The sequence below is a fragment of the Kazachstania africana genome, chromosome 1 (assembly GCF_000304475.1).
Source record: "Kazachstania africana CBS 2517 chromosome 1, complete genome".
Classification (NCBI taxonomy): Eukaryota; Fungi; Ascomycota; class Saccharomycetes; order Saccharomycetales; family Saccharomycetaceae; genus Kazachstania; species Kazachstania africana.
Genome location: NC_018940.1, coordinates 1097975 through 1118949, shown reverse-complemented (window position 1 = coordinate 1118949; position 20975 = coordinate 1097975). Strand labels below are relative to the sequence as shown.

At 36.1% G+C, this 20975-nt stretch overlaps 9 protein-coding genes and 2 non-coding genes across 11 annotated transcripts; 6 read left to right on the top strand and 5 right to left on the bottom strand.

The window, feature by feature from the left end:
• Window positions 1–42: 42 nt before the first annotated feature.
• ATG23 (Atg23p) lies at window positions 43–1332 on the bottom strand (the record flags this gene model as incomplete). The annotated part of the gene is made up of 1 exon (XM_003955080.1): window positions 43–1332. One exon carries the CDS (start codon window positions 1330–1332, stop codon window positions 43–45), a length of 1290 nt encoding a protein of 429 aa, XP_003955129.1.
• A 261-nt stretch (window positions 1333–1593) lies between these two features.
• TSR2 (Tsr2p) lies at window positions 1594–2283 on the top strand (the record flags this gene model as incomplete). Its single annotated transcript, XM_003955079.1, has 1 exon — window positions 1594–2283. The coding sequence occupies one exon, from the start codon at window positions 1594–1596 to the stop codon at window positions 2281–2283; it is 690 nt and encodes a 229-aa protein (XP_003955128.1).
• Window positions 2284–2373: 90 nt separating this feature from the next.
• Window positions 2374–6045, bottom strand: ECM30 (Ecm30p; the record flags this gene model as incomplete). Its single annotated transcript, XM_003955078.1, has 1 exon — window positions 2374–6045. The coding sequence occupies one exon, from the start codon at window positions 6043–6045 to the stop codon at window positions 2374–2376; it is 3672 nt and encodes a 1223-aa protein (XP_003955127.1).
• A 514-nt stretch (window positions 6046–6559) lies between these two features.
• DIF1 (Dif1p) lies at window positions 6560–6925 on the bottom strand (the record flags this gene model as incomplete). Its single annotated transcript, XM_003955077.1, has 1 exon — window positions 6560–6925. One exon carries the CDS (start codon window positions 6923–6925, stop codon window positions 6560–6562), a length of 366 nt encoding a protein of 121 aa, XP_003955126.1.
• Window positions 6926–9608: 2683 nt separating this feature from the next.
• On the top strand, window positions 9609–11303 carry KAFR0A05550 (sugar porter family MFS transporter; the record flags this gene model as incomplete). Its single annotated transcript, XM_003955076.1, has 1 exon — window positions 9609–11303. One exon carries the CDS (start codon window positions 9609–9611, stop codon window positions 11301–11303), a length of 1695 nt encoding a protein of 564 aa, XP_003955125.1.
• A 388-nt stretch (window positions 11304–11691) lies between these two features.
• On the top strand, window positions 11692–13509 carry KAFR0A05540 (arginine--tRNA ligase; the record flags this gene model as incomplete). Its single annotated transcript, XM_003955075.1, has 1 exon — window positions 11692–13509. One exon carries the CDS (start codon window positions 11692–11694, stop codon window positions 13507–13509), a length of 1818 nt encoding a protein of 605 aa, XP_003955124.1.
• A 982-nt stretch (window positions 13510–14491) lies between these two features.
• On the top strand, window positions 14492–14593 carry KAFR0Atrna3S. Its single transcript is given in 2 exon segments — window positions 14492–14529; window positions 14548–14593. It is a non-coding gene; the product is annotated as a tRNA-Ser (tRNA).
• Window positions 14594–15535: 942 nt separating this feature from the next.
• KAFR0Atrna4T lies at window positions 15536–15607 on the top strand. Its single transcript has one exon. It is a non-coding gene; the product is annotated as a tRNA-Thr (tRNA).
• A 134-nt stretch (window positions 15608–15741) lies between these two features.
• Window positions 15742–16620, top strand: GLD1 (Gld1p; the record flags this gene model as incomplete). Its single annotated transcript, XM_003955074.1, has 1 exon — window positions 15742–16620. One exon carries the CDS (start codon window positions 15742–15744, stop codon window positions 16618–16620), a length of 879 nt encoding a protein of 292 aa, XP_003955123.1.
• Window positions 16621–16755: 135 nt separating this feature from the next.
• RPC40 (DNA-directed RNA polymerase core subunit RPC40) lies at window positions 16756–17760 on the bottom strand (the record flags this gene model as incomplete). The annotated part of the gene is made up of 1 exon (XM_003955073.1): window positions 16756–17760. One exon carries the CDS (start codon window positions 17758–17760, stop codon window positions 16756–16758), a length of 1005 nt encoding a protein of 334 aa, XP_003955122.1.
• Window positions 17761–18010: 250 nt separating this feature from the next.
• MRD1 (RNA-binding ribosome biosynthesis protein MRD1) lies at window positions 18011–20563 on the bottom strand (the record flags this gene model as incomplete). Its single annotated transcript, XM_003955072.1, has 1 exon — window positions 18011–20563. The coding sequence occupies one exon, from the start codon at window positions 20561–20563 to the stop codon at window positions 18011–18013; it is 2553 nt and encodes an 850-aa protein (XP_003955121.1).
• Between the last annotated feature and the right edge of the window lie 412 nt (window positions 20564–20975).

The following is a 20975-nucleotide window of genomic DNA, read 5'->3' as shown; positions in this document are numbered from 1 at the left end:
CTTAAAGTTTAAAAGGACTTAATTTTACAAGGTTAAATCTTTTCAATCTTCTTTATGATTACTTGGATTTGTGTGATTACGAGAATCTATTACCTCAGGAGTCAAACCGATTCTCGGCGTTGATTTTCCCACTGAAAGAAAAGGGTGATGACGCTTCTGCTTATTCTTCTCAGCTAATGGAGGCTCTTCTCTAGCAGGGGCATTCGTGACAACATTTTGTGCATTCAGTTCATTATATGCTTCTAATATTGCATCTTTTTCGTCCGAGATAAGTAATCTAATTTTATCATTCATAGAGTTTGCCAGCAAGGCGTCAAGGCCGACTAGTGTTTTCTTCATTCCATCCAAAACTCGCAGAAAAGGTATACCTGCCTTAGCATTATTACCAAAGGACTCAGACAAGTCATGTTCTAAAGCTGTCACCAAGTGGACACAGTCATTCCAACAATTCCTTTCGGACAAGAGGCTAGAGGAACTTTCCTTCTTATGGTTTAGCTCCTCTTGTAGGGATGAAATTTTTAAATCTATAATTTTAGGAGCAGCTTCAGTAATGGCCATAAATTGTTCTTTGAATCTGTGGCCTTCATCTCTGCTGAAAGTCAATTGTAGCAGCCGTTCGCCCAGTGTCTCACTATCCTTTGGGACAGAGAGTCCACATTTAAAGAAAATCTTTTCTCTCTCTTGGTTAAGATCATCCAGCTTTTTATCAATTTGCGATTCTTTCGTTCGCATCTTCACTGCCTGTGATCTCATTTCTTCTTTTAAAAAATTATCATCTTTCTTAAGATTTAACAAAAGGGATTCTAATTTATGAATTTCACCCTGTAAATTTTTGCGTGCGATACTAAGTAGTTTAGCCGATGCTAACACTGAAGCTGGTTCGACAGATTCGTCATCTTGTTCAATTGAGAGCGAAGTATTTCCTACACCTACCATCTCAATATATCTATTGAGATACTTTCGATATGTTACCCGAACCTTAACCGCAGAGACTTCTTCACCATCACTATTATCTTCTTCCACAGTAACTTCCCCTTCTGGTGCCCATTCACGTCGTTGTGCTAACAATTTTTTTTCCTTCTGATGTAGTTTAGCTAATCTAGCCTTACATCGTGTTAAAGAGTCAATTTCTTCTTTAATTTCACCGTCATGAGAAATAAATCTATCATTTAACAGACAGAGGTCATTTATAGAAATGCTGATATCGTTTCGAACCTTATCCAATTGTGATGGCGTGGTATCGTCCCATAGTACTCTCTTATGCAGGACTATCAATTGGTTCAGCAATTCGGTTATAGCTATTTGTTGCTGTTGCAATTCATCAAATGCCATATCTATAAGTAACACAACCTTTTCCCACTATCTACTGAGCCATTCTAAGCTGTCACAAATACTCTGTCACCTCTCTTCGTACTTTTCCTTTTGTAAATCAAAATCTTTTATTTAGCGTATTTGAAATATCAAGTTCACCATGTGAGGGTAAGCGTTGAGATGTACTATGATTTTTCACCAAGTTGACAAAAAATTTGAGATGAGATGGCCTCTCGCACTGCATAGAAGGTTGACCAGTTTGTAAAGTAACGTCAAGTCAGGATGAGTAATACTATAGACGAAACCGCCTTCGTTGAGGCACCATCTAACCAAAGTTCATTGTGCTTTGCTGATGAAAAACAACAGGCTCGCTTTGAGCTGGGTGTATCGATGATTATATACAGTTGGGATGCTTTGGATATCGCTGTAGCCAATCAATGGGGTGGTGTTGACTCTGCAGAAAAAAGAGATTGGATTACAGGTATTATAGTTGATTTGTTCAAGCAAAATAAGATCGTTGATATTGTATTGGTCGAGGAAACTTTATTATTTGCCATGGTTGATGAATTTGAAACTAATGTTGAAGATGATACCGGTTTAGTGATTGCTGCAGAAATTCTAAAATTATATCAAGAGTGTGAGGCGTTAGATTACACAAGAGTGGAAGCGTTATATCTAAAATGGCTAGAGAGAGAAAAGAACGGTACTGAAAATCAAAGAATCGTTCATGTTCATGGCGATGCTGACTCTAGTAGTGAAAACGAGGATGGTTCCGAAGAGGAGAATGACATTCCTATTTTAGATGCAGGAGACAGTTTTCCAAAGACTGTGCCTGAACCGATTGTTGATGATGATGGATTTGAACTTGTCCAAAAAAAGGGTAAAAAAGATACTGAACGTTTCCAACTAAAACTATGTATGAAATTTATAAGAATCCAAACCTGTATAATAAAAAATGAAGTGCATTACTAAAAAAACATATGCTAGTTATATAAGTACTTAACTTTTGCGAAGGGTAAGATTAATTTTACGACACACTCTTCCATCCCCGAAAACATACTTTCAGTAAAATCTTTTTGGTAACGGTATGGCATTGTCAGAAATGGTACTGGTATTGTAACCGCGAGATGACATATTATTTGCTGAAGTAGGTTGTATAGCACCGACTGATGCATTGCTATTAAATCTAAATTTTTTCAATAACGAAGACGTCATATCCAAAAATGATTGTTCCTCTTTTTCGCTAACAATTGTAGGGAATAGCTTGATTATGGTACCAGCCCATATATTGGGTTTAAGGAGGCCAGCATCCAAATTAAAAGCCTTATTATTATTCGAAAGAGCTCCGTAGGGAGCCTCTTCTTCAATAGCATCCTTTCTGGAGTCGTTCTTATAAAAACCTGTCCATGACAACTTGAAAAATGAGGACGAATTACTATTCTTCCTAGTTAGGTTAGGTTGACTTCCAACGTTAGGAATACCATACTCATTTGTGTTCGAACTGCTTATATTATCTTGCCCCATTAAATTCATGACAGAGCTACCGTTGCTTGTTGTTCTAGATAGAGTAGAACTATTAGATGCCCATCTCTCAAGCACTGGGAGTGAAGGAGAAACAGTTGAGTTAGCATCTTTACGATCCTGCAGGTTCATTTTTGGATCGCTTTCACTGAAAAAATCGTTCAATTTCATATATGGATTCGAATGGGTATTAAAAATATCGGCCCAGCAACTTCTGAGCAGCCACTCATGAAATACCTTATTTTCAGTCGATAAATCAAATACTAGGGGTTCGAAAACCTTCAAAGTTCTTAGATAAATTGGCAAAACTGATTCAACCTTTTCAGTCAAAGTTGGTTGGAAGTCAACAAATTTATTGTTTATTATTTCATAATATTCGGAACTCCTACTTATCTTCATTAATTCAGGAAAACGTGCGAGAATTAACCTAGAAACCCTTAACAAAATATTTAGACTTTCAAACCCAGTCCAAACGTGATTAAATGACTGATCTTTCAAAGTTTTCAACTTCGAGTTTTTACCCAAGCCAACGGGCATAATCGGCTGTAAAAGCAAAAACAAGTCTTTATTATTCACAATAAGCCGTTTATTATAATCACTTTGTTCATAAAGTTGCAAACTCTTCTGAGCACCGGCCGCCTCAGTTGAATTAGAATCCGACATCGAATTTCCTAGGTTAAAATCGTTTCGTTTATTATAATCTTCGACATCACTATCAACTGAGTCAGAATCGCCAGGAGGAATTCTATCAAAAAACAAATAAGGCGTACTTAGGCTTTCATTACTATCCCTGTTGGAGATATCACTATCGTCACCATTTTCAGTCATAGTCTCATCATTTTCCATATCATTACTTTTAAGAGGATGATCAATCAATAAATAGTCTTCAATGTTAGTTGAATGGTTTTTTGTAATGTAATTAATTGAATCCCGTAACTGCAACAGTATATTTTGATGGCGAGATAATAATATAGTCAAATTCTTCGACTCAAGCGGATACAATATTACATAGTTCAACATTGCTCTTAAAGTTAACGCTAGCATATCTAATTTTAATGCTGGCAAGCTTAACCCTGGTAATACAACTTTACGATCTCCTGTCGGATTCCGATTATTGTTAGGCTCCGGTGAATAGTAAGAATTGTTGAAATAGTTCTTGGAAAATGATGAAAGGTATGTTTTATTGGAAAATTTGGCCAGCAAGTTTAGCAATGCCATACTGGTATTGTAGCTCAATATATCTGAGCTTAGCGTTTCAGAATTGATGGACTCGTTATGATGTTTTTTATTGGATAATAGCACGTGATTTTCTGATTCATTCGCTATCACGTTCGAGTTAATTGGTAGAATGTTATAAATTAATTCAAAGATGAAGGGCTCCAAAATAGAGTTCTTTTTAATATCAGATATTGCCAAATGACTTAGTTGAATCACAATAAAGTCTCTATAAGTTAATAAATTAATACGTGCAATATTTGGAACCTTGTAAAAATTCGGGAGTTTGTTTGTGTAATAACTTACAGTGAATGTTTGTAGTAATTTGTAAAGAACCAAATTATTGGAAGTCAAATACAGACATAATTGATAACATAAGGGAATCAAGTTTTCTTGATATTCAATGGTGCTTTTATAATATTTGATATAATAAATTGCAAATGTAATAAATTTGTGTGAAAACCTGTCAGCAAAGTAATTTTCAAATGGATCATTAAATTTAAGTAAATTAGTTAGAAAAAGTAACACTTGGAATAATATGTTTGGTACAGGTGGTAATGCTATGGATGAGCTTTCAGAATCTACTGAATGTGGGATATTATTACTGAGATTGTTCCCATAATTTTCGTTATTATTTACATGTTTCTGAGTTTGTACGTAACTGCGACTGTCAGGTCTTTCTCGAGAGGATACAAAACTTAGTGGGTTTGATTCCTGTTCAATAGCTTGTTCGATTGGATGTTTGAATACTTTCGTAATTGCAGATAAGATTAACTTAAAATCATATTCTTTTTTCAAAAATCCTTTGATATAAGAAATCACGATATTCTCCTGGGTATCTTGCAGCAGTAATAGGTTGATGAACTGCAGTGATGTTTGGACAAGATTGGATTTAAGTTGTGATAAATTTTGATTTAAAGATGGCTTATATGAAGAATTCTGATAAGGATTCGTCTGTTGTAAATTATACGACAGACAGTATGCACTTACCAAATTAATCAGGGAATTTATCAGCTGTCTTAACTTGTATTGTTCTGCTTCATCATCTAATGTTATTAGCATTTCTAGGAATTTATTCTTGGATGATGCGTTTTTTTCCGAATATAAGTCTGTTGAACTGAGGACCATCAATAAAGTTATTAATTCCAACCGATTGGAATCGAATCGTACATTTTGATCCTTCATTTCTAAACTGTTGGTTGATGGACTGTCATTATGAGTATTAATTCCATTTTCCCATAGGTATTCAAAACTGATGAGCCCTGAATTATGGGTGATAGGAATAGTGAATCCCTGTACAAAACATAACTTCAAGATTGACTTTAATAGAATTTGTCCCAATGATTCTAGTGTGACTGTTGTTTTATGAGCTTCAAAAAATGTGGTATCCATTATTGACTCAATCGAATTATCCCACAATATGTCTATAATGTTAGGATTGTTCGATAAATGATCATAGTACGCGGGAATCAATTTGGTTAATATGCGTACAGATCCAATCACTGTTTCTAATTGTACATTCAAAGAGTTAGAATCTTTGAAGTCTAGCGAATTAGTAATGAAAATAATTTGCCAAATACAAAATCTGATTAAATTCTTGTAGTTTTGAAAGTTCGAGTTGATTATTTTTTTCAATTCAACATTTGATACTAACGTGTTGAAGGTCTCCACAGTCAAAGTTTTACTAATCAAATTAAAATCCATATAAAATTGTTGAAAGATTAAATTGAATTCAGTAAATGAAGTATTACTTGGGAATTTATAAATTGATATCAGTTGTTCTAGGCTTGCATTCTTAGTGAACAAAGGTATACTAATATTTTTCTCTTGTGAGTCCCAGTTTGACTTCTTTGCTAAATATAACCTTTTGGAAAGAGTGGCGTATTTTCTATTAGCCACTGTGGATTTCGTGGTATTATAGATCGATTTGTCTGAATTAGCTAATTTAATGAGGTGCTCTCTGCAGATAGTGATATTTCGCGAATCGGTATTCCCCATTGAGAATAGAATATGGGTAGAGAGTACGTGATATAAATCCTTAGCAAGAAACTATTGTTAGCAAACTTGGTGTGAAAATTGGTTGAAATGAAATGCTTTTTTATAAAGATGGATAAATGATAGCCAGCGACCGTAGAAATCAAAAAACAGAGACAGAGGATGCAGACTGCTAAGATTATGTCCAAAAAGGAAAATCACACACTGGGAACTGGTCGAAAACCTGTATAGTTGAGTAATACTGTCTTCTTATCAATTATGAGATATCTTTATATAAACTATGAAATTACTTACCACATTTCTTGTCAAGCTGAAAAAATATAATCCTGTCATTATGGTGGGACGGGGGGACAGTTCCAGCTCGTCATGTACGAAAAAATGGTTATAGTAGTAAAGATGGAAGTATTAATGAATTACATAGAGAGTTGTATGAATGATGGTGGTATTATACACGGTGGATACATATGTGATGCGTGGGAATGAATGATGATTGTTTTCGTTAAAAAATTTCGTTATCTCAATAGTTTCTTCTCTTACCATTTGAACATACAATGTCATTTTCTAAATCGTTGAACATCTCCAAGCTGGAGGCAGTGGAAACAGTTCTTTGATTGACGAGCATTGGTGGTTCAAAATTTGCACCTGCGGTTGTCTGTCTATATTGGGGTACGATGAGACCTGCATATTCTTTGATATTTGATTGTAATGAAGGATTGTTTTTAGCATTGAATGGGATATTATAACCTTGATCGATTTTCTGTCTGACTCTCATTCCGACTGTACTCAATGCTTTTTGATAGTTGTATTGTTCTGGTTTAGTGTCGTCACTAGAATTCACTTGTCTCTTCAATACATGCTGTTGGGATTGCACGGTAGTATTCATTTTTTTTTCTTTTTTGCGGTTGTTCTATTCCTCTTAAAGGTAGATGTAATGTGTCGAGGATAAGTTCTTTTTAGTCAGATCTGATTCTACCTTCTTTAAATATAATAAACCAGAGATCGCTGCGGATGTGCTTGTACCTCCTTTTAAAGAGAATTAATGATCTATTTATTTATCTTCGATGTATAAGAAAGGATGCAATGCATTGCAGGTGCGGATTTCCGAGGGAGCAAAAAAAAGAAACAATTTTTTTTTATTTTTCTCGAGGACGTTTGGCTGTGGTGAATGGGCGGTTGCCGTGGAAAGGTAAACACTCGTATAGTATGATGGGGCACAAGTGAGTGCTAGCAGCGTATTGAGACTGTTTGAAATTGGGGGTGTGATGGGGGTAGAGTACTGAGTTATGGAGGTGGAAAACTAAGCTTGCATGTGCGCAAATCCATTCATTAGTGTTCATCTGTCGTTCTGTCTTTTTGTTATTGCCATGGTTACCAAGGAACAGCCCTTTTCTTTATTGCTCGTAAAATGTAACAAACGGGTGTCGTTCTTGTGGCCATCGGCGATGGTAGTGGTTTTCCACAGTGCGTCATTTAACAGTTTTTTTTTCGTTCGGGTGGGAGAGGCAGCTTCGGACAAATTTGTCATGACAACCAGGGTTTCTGGGTGTGAAAGTACCATCAAAACACCCCATTGCCAATAACAAATCCATATACCAGGTCTGTATCTCCACAAAAGGTGAGAAGACAGTGGACAAGAATCCATTGGGGGGGATAATTTCTGTTGGTTCAATTGTAAATATTATATCCTTACTCTTATACATAATCTAGTTTTTTGATCCTGAAGGGGTAAAAGATACCTTAAGTTCTCTACCACATCCTACACAACAGATTGGAAGAAAAGCCGTAAGATAGTTATGCAATACGATACAATAGCATTACGAATTTCCCATATTTGCTCTTGCTTCACGCTTTGCCTGTTAGAATTGTTTTTTTATGAGGAAAGGACGAGGAGAATGAAATCCGCGGTTTTTATTCTCCTTTCCGTTTTTCTTTTTTTCTTACCTTTGTAGTCAGTCCGACTATCGATATAATGTCATCGGCGACAGAATGAAACGAGCACATATCAAGCGCTTTGGATTCCATGGCAGGAAGCATGGAGAGAACAAAAATAGGAAAACTGGAGAAGTAGACCTCGATGTAAACACTTAGAAGAAATTGAAAATAACCCCACATGGCTTACCGATCACCTCCTTCAATCCATAACAAATTCTTGTGCAATTAATACCTTTGTTATTCTCTCATATGCTCCTTCTCTTTTTCCAAAACGGAATGAAATATTGATCTGCAGTTCCTTCTCTCCCACTTCTTGATTCACGAAATTTACACGTCTTTTTGTTTCTTCTCCTTGTTATTACCTAGCATCAGTATTTCTTGCTTTTTTTTAATTACTACTAAATTACAAAGCACCTATAAGTGAATCGAAGAATGAAGCCTCCCTATAAAGTTCTCTGTTTCCCCACGTTTATAGCAACAGAATATGATTATTATTATGAATAAATTTACGTAATTTGTAGTAATCGTACGACTTTTACAAATAGAGGAAGTGGTAGATTGAAATTTCTCTATTAATCTCTTGGAAAAATTCCAAAAAGAAACTTTCATACTAGGAAAAACAACAATTTGTCCCCGCCGAAATTCTCAGAATTTTTGAAAAGTAACTTGCAAGTCCCTTTAGGAACTGCGCTCCTTGCGTTTAACTGCGGATTTTCTTTTTGGAGTCAACTCATGTTTTGGCTTTTTTTGTGTTTTGAAACCTAGCTGAAAATGCAGGAAAGTTTTTTTCAAAAATCTGTTTTTCCTAAATTCCAGGTTGCTTTTTCTACATTGTATTCTCAAGGAAATTTGAAATGGTGTCCTCATTTTTTTCATTGTTTTCGTTTTTCCATCTTTTCTCGAGAATTTTCCGCCACATATGTTTTAGCCAGTTGAGCCGGAATTATTTTCTCTGCGGGAGGTTCTTCGTGACTTTAGATTTTGTACCAGCTCGGGGAAGTGAGAAAAGTCATTAATTATCCTTGCAGCGTTTTAAAAGAAATATTTCGGAACATATTACTTTTTGGAATCATTTGTTATTTTTTTTTACCCCAGGACCCCGCTTTTCTCGAGTTAGACCCTCTTTTTCCGGTAATTCTGGAACATTTCACATTCTCGGGGTGACGTGACGGGGGAAATTGCCAACAAATATTCAGTTAGAATGACTTTCTTTTTTTTTACTTTTTCATTTATTTTTATCCTTCCACTAACGTTTCTAAGGAATATGAACTTAGGAGCCCCGGATTATCTCTTCAAAGAGTTTTCGCGCAGTTGGACATTTTCTCCGGCCAGATACATATTTTCTTTTCTCTCAAGATGAACTAAGCAGGCCAAGTGTCGACGACTTGAGATATGCTGGATTGCAACACAGACGGTATGCAAGCATCTTCGATCAAACTAATGTTTTCGACCAAAAAAAACACTTCTCTTTTACTTGAAAAAAGAACTGGCCAGATATATTGGAAAAAAATAAGTATATAAAGACATGATATTTCAGTTTAACATTTCCAATCAATTCTTTTAGCATTATTTCTTTCTTAGTTTATTTTTTATAATACCACTAAAAGACAAACACTCTTTTAACAATATACAATATGCCTGAGAGTGATTTACAAAATCCTCAAACATCTGTTCAAGATGCCTCATCTTTCACTTCAACCCCATCCAATAAAGTTGAAAATGATGAATTAAAAGCTTTCAATGAATCCAACGACGATGACCAAGTTGCCATTGAAATTCCAAAGAAACCTGCTTCCGCTTATATTACCGTTTCTATCATGTGTATTATGATTGCTTTCGGTGGTTTCGTTTTCGGTTGGGATACTGGTACCATTTCTGGTTTCGTTAACCAAACTGATTTCTTAAGAAGATTTGGTGAATTAGATTCAGAAGGTGTTCCATATCTGTCTAAGGTCAGAACTGGTTTAGTCGTCTCTATTTTTAACATTGGTTGTGCTATTGGTGGTATTATTCTTGCTAAGGCTGGTGATATGTACGGTCGTAAGAAGGGTTTAATTATCGTTGTCGTTATTTACATTGTCGGTCAAGTTATCTGTATTGCTTCTGTTAAGGCTTGGTACCAATACTTCATCGGTAGAATTATTGCCGGTTTAGGTGTTGGTGGTATTGCTGTTTTATCCCCAATGTTAATCTCTGAAGTTTCACCAAAACACTTAAGAGGTACTTTAGTCTCCTGTTATCAATTAATGATCACATTAGGTATCTTTTTGGGTTACTGTACTAACTACGGTACCAAGACATACAGTGACTCTAGACAATGGAGAATTCCATTAGGTTTATGTTTCGCTTGGGCTTTATTTATGATCGGTGGTATGACTTTCGTTCCAGAATCTCCACGTTATTTAGTTGAAGTTGGTCAGATTGAAGAAGCTAAGCGCTCTATCTCCATTTCTAACAAGGTTGGCATGGAAGATCCATCTGTTCTTGCTGAAATTGAAATCATCCAAGCCGGTGTTGAAGCTGAAAAATTAGCTGGTAACGCTTCCTGGGGTGAATTATTCTCCACTAAGACCAAGATTTTCCAACGTTTACTCATGGGTGCCATGATTCAATCTTTACAACAATTGACGGGTGATAACTACTTCTTCTACTATGGTACAACCATTTTCCAATCTGTCGGTATGAATGATTCTTTCGAAACTTCCATTGTCCTAGGTATTGTCAACTTTGCTTCTACTTTCGTTGGTATCTACGTTGTCGAACGTTATGGTCGTCGTAGATGTCTATTATGGGGTTCTGCTTCCATGACTGCTTGTATGGTTGTCTTCGCCTCTGTAGGTGTCACCAGATTATGGCCAAATGGTAAAGGAAATGGTTCCTCCAAGGGTGCCGGTAACTGTATGATTGTTTTCACTTGTTTCTACATCTTCTGTTTCGCTACCACCTGGGCTCCAATTCCTTTCGTCATCAACTCTGAAACTTTCCCATTAAGAGTCAAGTCCAAGTGTATGGCTGTTGCACAAGCTTGTAACTGGTTATGGGGTTTCTTGATTGGTTTCTTCACTCCATTCATTACGGGTGCCATTGATTTCTACTACGGTTACGTTTTCATGGGTTGTCTATGTTTCTCTTACTTCTACGTTTTCTTCTTCGTCCCAGAAACTAAGGGTTTAACTTTAGAAGAAGTCAATACCATGTGGGAAGAAGGTGTCTTACCATGGAAATCCGACTCCTGGGTTCCACCAACTAGAAGAGGTGCTGACTATGATGCTGAAGCTTTAAAGCATGACAACAAGCCATTCTACAAAAGTTTAATGGGTAGAAACTAGAATTTCAAAAATTAATATTAAAACTTTATTTAAACACTAATGATATATATATATAATAATAACTCCTAATTCGTTTCAACATGATAAATCTTATTCTATTCTTCCATCTTTTAAGCAATCTATTTAACGGAACAAGATCGTTTTGTGACACACTGCTAAATGTCAGCCTTGCCGTTTCGGCTCGAGCCACAGGAACGGTGCTGTCCGAAATGTGCCCTGTCAAGAGTTTTGGCGGACAGCAATCGCAAATTTCGTAATTTTTTTCTTTTTTTTCTTGTGCGATGTCGAACTAATGCAAAAAAAATTTCATCTGTAACAGTCATCTTTGATATAAACGTAGTTTGATACATCTTAAGAGCATATACAGTGTCAAACGCAATCTTGTATTATGAGTACTAGTATTGCTTCCCTATTGCAAAACCTTTCCATTTCTGAACCTTCTTCTCTAGAAGGTTCTTTCCCCGATGTTAACGTTGTCGACTTAATGAGAAACTACATCTCAGAAGAGTTGAGCAAAATCTCTGGTGTCGACAGAACTTTAATCTACCCTGCCCTAGAATGGACTAACACTTTAGATAGAGGTGATTTATTAATCCCTATTCCAAGGTTAAGGATTAAGGGCGCTAATCCAAAGGATTTAGCTGCTGAATGGGCTGAAAAGTTTCCATGCGGTGAATATTTAAGCAAAGTTGAAGCCAATGGTCCATTTTTACAATTCTTCTTCAAGCCAGAATTACTTTTTAAAATTGTATTACCAGATATTTTAACTAGAAAAGAAAAATATGGTTACTCTAACTTGGGTCAAAATAAACGAGTCATAGTTGAATTTTCATCTCCAAATATTGCCAAGCCATTTCATGCAGGTCATTTAAGATCTACTATTATAGGTGGGTTCATTGCCAATCTTTATGAGAGTTTAGGTTGGGAAGTCATTAGAATGAACTACTTGGGTGACTGGGGTAAGCAATTTGGTTTATTAGCTGTTGGTTTTGAAAGGTACGGTAACGAAGAAGCTCTAGTTAAAGATCCAATCCATCATTTATTCGATGTGTACGTCCGTATAAATAAGGATATTGAAGAAGAAGGTGATTTGCTTCCATTAGAAGAATCAACTAACGGTAAAGCTCGTGAATATTTCAAGAGAATGGAAGATGGTGATGAAGCTGCTTTGAAAATATGGAAAAGATTCAGAGAATACTCCATCGAAAAATATATCGATACTTATGCTAGATTAAATATCAAATATGATGTTTACTCGGGTGAATCTCAAGTTCCTAAGGAAGCAATGGAAAAAGCATTAGAACTTTTTGAAGACAAAAAATTAACTCGCGAAGATAAAGGTGCCACTTTGATTGATTTGACCAAATTTAATAAGAAATTAGGTAAAACAATTGTCAAAAAATCTGATGGTACCACTTTATATTTAACCAGAGATGTCGGTGCTGCTATGGATCGTTATGAAAAATTCCATTTCGATAAAATGATTTATGTTATCGCTACTCAACAAGATCTACACACCGCTCAACTCTTCGAAATCTTGAAACAAATGGGTTTCGAATGGGCCAATAGATTGCAACATATCAACTTCGGGATGGTTCAAGGTATGTCCACCAGAAAGGGTACCGTTGTTTTCTTAGATAACATCCTTGAAGAAACTAGAGATAAGATGCATGAAGTCATGAAGAAAAATGAGGCCAAATATGAACAAATTGATAACCCAGAAGAAGTTGCCGATTTAGTCGGTATTTCCGCTGTCATGATCCAAGATATGCAATCTAAGCGTATCAATAACTACGAATTCAAATGGGAAAGAATGTTCTCTTTTGAAGGTGACACAGGTCCTTACTTACAATATGCTCATTCAAGATTAAGATCCGTTGAAAGAAATGCTTCTCAAATCACTCCAGATAAATGGGTTAGTACGGACTTCTCATTATTATCTGAGCCAGCTGCTGCCACATTAGTTAGACTTTTGGGTCAATATCCAGATGTCCTAAGAAATGCTATCAAAACTCACGAACCCACCACAGTTGTCACCTACCTATTCAAGTTAACACATCAAGTTTCTTCCTGTTATGATGTCCTATGGGTGGCTGGTCAAACAGAAGAACTAGCTACTGCTCGTTTAGCCTTATATGCCGCTGCTAGGCAAGTTTTGAATAACGGTATGCGTTTATTAGGTTTAACTCCTGTTGACAGAATGTGAATTTAATCGTTATATTTAATAAGTAGCATTATCTATGTATTTTAATTGTACTCGATTTATATACCTATATACAGAAGTACGACTAACCAGAAAAATGTATTTTTGAATTAATCTAAGATGTCTTGCCATCTTAGTTGGGCGCATTTTTCAAAAGCATCCAGAGACTTTTCTCTGTTAGATTGCAGCTTTGTTTCATCAAAGCCATCACATTCGACAGAGGTGTCTTGTTACTCTCTTTTTATGGAATGGAAGCCCTCATAGCCTGACGATACCGTTTTCTCCACGTCGATCGAGTACAGAAGTGGGATGCAGTAAAGTTACTGACGAAAAGGGTCCATCAGTGCCAATACGTCGAAATGAAAAAGCATATAAAGTGTTTTTTTTCAAGTGCGCCAAGGGTAGCTGAATTGCAAGCCATTTGGAAAAAAGAACTCAATGGAAGTAGGATGATTATCAGTTGTAGCTTCACCTTGCTGTACCACCTTTACAATTGTCGATAAGTGCACTCACAGACGTCATAGCTATATGTCTCGCAAAGCCCTTCATCGTTAAAGGTCGCATCTGTAGCGTAGCCGGTCTCCTGATCCCCACACGCTACATTAACCATTCATTTCTCAGCTCCCTCTTAATCGTTGGAGCGTTGTCCGTCATAGCTACATTATTTGGTAAGTACGCGGCTGACAACCCTAATAGAGATTGTCTCACACGTCTTAATGTCAGACAAACGAGCACGGTCTGATTACTTCTTCGCTACTGCGAAGTCAAAGACAACCACCGAAGTTAAGACCGATAAAATGCCACTTCCAGCACCACCACCTGGACTGGAGCTATAGTACGATACTTACACAAGTCTCATATGTAGGTCACCCGTCATACTGCTACCGCTCAATTAGATTCTCGCGTTTTACGTAGTTTATAAAGGAAGTTCCGCCTTTCGATATGGCGGGTTATAAAGAGCCTGATTTTAATAAACTGAAAAATCGTCCCAGTGGCCGAGTGGTTAAGGCGATGCCCTGCTATTTCAAAGAAAAAGCTGTTGAGGCATTGGGTTTTACCTGCGCAGGTTCGAATCCTGTCTGTGACGCTACTTTTTTTTTTTGTAAGAATCGTGGACTTGGAAGAATGGTTAAGAGAAAATTATGCACTCTTTATGTATTGCTAGCAGCAAGTAAGTAACCCGGATTTCTAACATTTTGTTCTTCCAAATTGCATATTTTGGCGATTTTCGTTAAAGCAGAATGAAATCTAACGAGATTGAAAAAGTTTAAGAGGTTGGGTTATGCTCTACTTAAAAGTTAGTTGTAAAAACTTCCTTTCAATGTTTCCATTGACTATATACCCAATTCACAACACTAACAGCTATCTTAATCTTGCTAATGGCTTAAATAGACAGTAAAGTGCATGAGTTTTGCTTTCCAAAATTCACTTATCATATTCAATCAATAAAAAAAAATCAAGACAAAATGAGGTGACAATACGTATACATAAGAGTACTTGAAGGCGGGTATCTCGAGATTCGCCAGTAGCTCCTTTTATGCTTTCGATTCTCAACACCTGCGTATGCTTCAACCATTTCGTCCCTTTAAACATGTTGGCCCTCAATACGACTGAGTTTCATGAGGGGTTTAGGGCATGATCTTCGAAATTAATTGCTCTCTTTCCAAATTTACTGGTCTAACCAGAATCTTGGTATTTGTGACGAAAAAATTCATTTGTTACTTGTACGACTTTGTACAGGTTTTGCGTATTTGCACAAGCAGCGAATCTTCGTGCTCTGGTAAATCATTGTGTTCACATTTTTCGTTGTCATTTACGAATGCATAGTATATTCGTTTGAAGGTGTGTGCTATAGTATTATAGGCCCATCAGACTCTCGTTCCAAAACGCCGTACCCCAAATATTCATCCGCTATGTTTTCTATAATCGAGGCTTAGAAGCAGCTACATTTGTCTAGCATTATCTAGCATGTGTATTATGATCAAATTGTCCAATGTTACCAAGTTCAAAATTACTTCAAAAAAATAATGCCTCCTTAGCTTAGTGGTAGAGCGTTGCACTTGTAATGCAAAGGTCGCTAGTTCAATTCTGGCAGGTGGCAAGTTATTTTTTATTTTTGGCGCATTTGTCAAAGAAGAAAACTTTTTAGATGAAGGGCTCCTAAATAACGTAAAGGAGCAGTGAACGTGATTTATATATATTAGTAGAAAGGTAGCATAAAATAGTTCATCTAAGATGGAGCAGGATAATGGCACTTTTTTAGAGTCCAGAGGAAAAGTATATAAACTGCGGAAGAGGAATTTCCAGAGGAACTTGATTACCAATCTGAGTCTACTTGGATATCTTTTGATTGTTCTGCAATACATCAAATATGGAACAACTGCGTGGACATTACTAATAAGATGCATATTTCAATCATTATTGGCTACCCCATTTCCGCCAGAGGAGCAAATACGAAGAATTGCCGCCAGTCGAAATCGAGCCGATGCCTCTAATCCTGAGAGAGCCCCCAATAATGAGCAGGTTACCAATATTTCCATGCCTGGCGGCTTTAGTTCCCTGTTAGAAGACAACGGTACTACGAATGATGATATCACTCAAGCAAGCAGATACAAAGACCTAGTAGATATCAAATTGAAGATACGAACTTTGCTCTTTCACGGCTCATTGAGCTTTAACGTATTTTTATTACTTATTGCTATTTTGAGCCCTGTAGATTTTGTTGCCAAATTTGAGGATCCTCGTTCCGATGCTAATGGTATCAACAACACCCCATCCCCGTTTGCAAATTCCAATGGTCTAATTAATGGAGAAAGAAGAGGTGGTATATTTTTTCAGTTAATTGGAGAATCTCTCCCAGAGAGTAACTTTTGGGGAAATTTCGGCCTCTTTATTTACGATTTTGCAATATTAATCACACAATTTACTCTATTTGTACTGACATGCGTTAACTACGCAGAACTCGGTTTTGTTGAACCGGTCGATGTTCAGATGAGCAAGAGTGACGGTTACGATGGTAATGTATTTGTAGCTGAAATTAATTATAATGAAGCTTTCAGAGCTGTTCTTCAAGATGATGTAGATGTGGTTGTCGAGCGTATGGAATCTATCTAAATGAAATAGTAAGTTTGACATTTTATTCTTCCTTTCTCTAGTTTTATACAATATTATGAAAGTTTTATATAATTAGTAATATCCCCTGCATTTAGAACAAAAATTCAACAGGATTATGTCTATGCAAAAACGTAATTATTGGCCAATAGGACAATTTTTCAAATATTCAGCCTTGTTTTTCAATATTCTGACAGATTTGAAAAAAATTTCTTCTGGTGTCATAGCGCCGGTACTTTCAACATTGAAAACAAAATGATCTCTTATTCTTCCCAGTTTAACTTTACCATTGAATTCCTCATGTCTGTATACTTCTCTAGAAACAGTATCTTTTCTTGAATCTTGTACATATGCATCACCATTTTCTTTTATGCCAATAACGCCGGCTGGGAAACATTTTTGGAACCTCTTGGCAGACTCACCTGTTATAGGTTCAGTGATTTCGATATGAGGTAGTAATCTATAAGAAGCTGTTGCAACTGGGGAGAATTTAGCATGATCACTACCAATACCCAAAATACAATGTGCTCTCAAAGAAATTTCTTGACCTGGCCTTAGCTTAGCTAGTAAGATTTTTGGATCACATGGGACAACAGCATTGTTAGCAAAAGTTTCTACTTGCTTACCCTGTGGTTCAAATTTTAAATCGCTTGCATAAACGTTGGAGTTTCTATAAAGAATATTTGGATCGGTACAATCTCTTGGGGCATCTGGATTTCTGGTACATTTGACATTTAATGTTAAGACGATAGTATTTTCATCAGTGAATTTTTCATCGTCTGGTAAAGAGCTGTCAATCCACGTCAACATATCTGGATCGACTTTTAATGGAACCAAACCAATTCTATGAGCCAATACTTCATCTTGGATAACCGATGTGTTATTCAAGAAGTAAACGTATTCAACTGCAACAGCTGGAACTTCAGATATCATTATACGACGGAAGGCATTAGCAACGGAAGTGTCAATGTGAACCAAGTCAAAGTTAGCTTCTCTTTCATTCATTGAGCTAATTTTCACATCAAAAGATTCTCTAAACTTTTCGACGTCCCATGCATTATCACCGGAGGATGAAAACCCAGGGAAATCATTCGAAGTTGTATTAGTCACACGGTTATATTCAATACCGACAATGTTAGACATTATTTATCAATGAGTTTCTTTTATGGTCTTATGAAATTACGATAAATCAATCACATATCACATCTCATCGCTTTAACTATTTAGTTTTTTACTTTTTTTTTTTGAAAAATTTTCACATCTCGAAAGCTTACCCGAATGATGATGAAATAATAAATTACTATACTTTTCATTTAAAGTATTGCTAGCTATTTATATGAGAGTACGGAATGTATAAGTAATAAATGGCCCATTTGGAATAGAATCGATTTTACTAGAATCCATTCAATCCATCAGTGTTCTCATCCTCCAATTCTAACTTCTTTCTACCACTTGCTTGTCTAATAGCAGAGAGTTCGTTTGCGGCCGCTTGTCTCTTTACCTTTTTGGTCATCCTAGCAATTTCTTCCTCTGCATTCTCAGCATCTTGCTGAGCATACTGCATAACTAATCTACGACCTAGCAAATGAACACCCTGTAATTGGTCCATTGCTGCTTCTGCTTCTTTTGGAAGCAAGAATTCAACAAATGCAAAACCTCTAGCTGATTTATCGAATTTCTTGGGAACTCTCACAGATTTTAATTGACCGAATGAGTTGAATAATTCAAAAACATCCTTTCTTGTAGCTTCAAATGGCAAGTTCTTAACAATAATTTTACCAGATTTGACACCTTTTTTCTTTGTTGTTGTAGTGTTGGATGCAGTAGTTCTATGAGATAATTTCAATTGAATTTTATGGCCATCAATTACAGTGCCATCCAAAGCTGCAATAACTGCATTAGCTTGTTCCTTCGTTCTGAATTCGACAAATCCAAAACCCATGGAAACTGTCTTTCCGGGATGTTTTGAGTCTGGCTTAGTCTTGACCTGTGCAATAACAAAACCACTGAATTGGCTGAATTTGTCATTTAATTGTGCGCTTGTTGTAGAGAAATTCAAATTCTTGATGAATACTGAAACAGTTGGACCATTGATAACGTCGTCTTGTGATTCATTAGATACCTCGTTTGTTGTTCCTTCCATGACATCGTGCGACGAAGGTTTAGCCACTTTTGCTTCCTTAGCTTCCGCATCAGCTTTGTTTATACTAGCATCGACTTCAGCATCTTTGTTGAAACAATCTTTGGGGCCCTTTTCTAGATAGATAATACCATCTTTGAATCTTTTGAATGCCAGTTTAGTAAATGCTGCCCTAGCAGATGTAATATCTCTGTATTGTACTATAGCAATAGTACCTGCTGGTGGCATTACTAGCCTTTCAATCTTACCAAAAGGTAAAAATAGTTCACCAATTTCTTCTGTTGTTGTACCATATGGAAAATTTTTTACAAGAATAACTCTGTCATCTCTCTGGTCTGGTCTCTTTAAATCTTGAAATTTCAATAGGTTAACACCTTTTTCTTCGAAAAACTTTCTAACATCATTAATAACATGTGCTTCAGCCAAAGCTTGCTTTACGGCAGCACCTGAACTTTCAGCATCAATCAGGTCTGATTTTTCCATACCCAACTTTGCAGCAACACTGCTTAACACTGCATCCTGATTCATGTACAATGCGTTCCATGAGAAAGTACTTTTTGAGGCATTGGCTTTTCTTTTTAATTCTCTCTGCTTCTTCAATGGCATATTTTTCAAGTCGAAATCATCTAAACGATGGTCTTTCTTTGACTCAGCAGGCAATATATGCAATAACCGTCCTTGGAAAATTTGTTTATCTAATTCGATATAAGCTTGGACTGCATCTTGAGGATTTTTGAATAGAACATATGCAAATCCTTTTGATTGACCAGTTCTTGTATCTAAAGCGACATGGATCTCTTCAAGTTCACCAAATTTACCGAAGAGCGCCTTGAAATCGTCCTCTGTAGATGTGTAAAGAATATTACGAAGAAATAGTCTGCCTGTCTCTTGGATTTTTTCCAAATTTAATTCTTCTTGTGATCTTGTTTCCTCTATTTCTTGAGAACCCTCTTCTACAATTGATTTTTCTTCATTAGTTTCGGTTTTATTTTTTTTTACTGCTTTATCTTCACCATCTCTAATTCTAACACGACGCTGTTTTAACCAATCTAAATCAGAGACGGCATCGTCTTTGGCTAGAGCATTGCTCTCTCCGTCATTTAAATCACTTAAACTCATCATTTGCTCTCCATTTTCTTGTACATTATCTTCATTATTCTGATTTCTATTAAGATCCACATATTCATCGTCACTGTTGTCGCCAGAAGCAATATCATTCTCGTTTTCGTCATCACTTTTCATGGCTAAAGCATGCGCTAATAATGGATTTACTTCTTCACCTTCCTGCTCAGTTACCGCATTTGTGGAGGTAGCTTCCCAAGAAGCCACTTTCGCACTTGGCTTCATAGTTTCAATGAACTCTTGTAACTGTTTATTTTTTTCTATTTCATTGTCTATAGAATTTCGTCTTTCTTGTTTTTTCTGCTTCTTGGCATTCTTCTCTGTTAACAATTTTTCTTCTCTTTCTCTTAATCTCTTTAATGCTTCTCTTTTCTTCTCTTTCATTGATCTTGGTACATTTGGATCAGCAAAACTTTTCGCTTCAGAAACACTGATTTTTGCGGTATAAATAAAAGATCCATCATAGTAACGAATTGCATCTAATGCGTCACTTTCATTCCTGTAACCAATAAAGGCGAATTTCCTACTATTACCATCTTTATCTCTTAAAATTTTGACATCTGTAATCAAATTATCTATATTTTGTGAATTTTCGTACTTTTCAATTAATCTTTTATTGAAGTGCTCCTTCAATTTCTTATCATCAATAAACGTTGGGACGTTTTTAACAATGATACGAGACATATTAATTGTTGGATTACTCTTATCCTTTTATCAAATGTTGGTCTACTTCATTAAACACAATCGAACAGTTTATTATTGAAAAATTTTGCGATGAGCTATCTTACAATTTTTTTTTCCTGCTCGTTCTCCCATCGCAACAAAAAAAAAAATAAAACAAAAAATATGGGAAAAAGAAAGAATAGCTCGTTCAAAATAGGAAACTTTTACTGAAATCGTAATTTTCACTATTAATAGTAATAGTCACGTGATATCTTATTTAAAATAGGAAACTGTCCTCAGTCAGTAATAATTGGAAGTATTTAATTTTTTGGTTTCAAATCTTTTCTTACTTCTCTCTTGTTGAGTTGTCAGAGTCCCGAGTGCATGGTTCCTGGAACAGTGCTAATGCAAGATATTTCTACTTTTCAGCGGT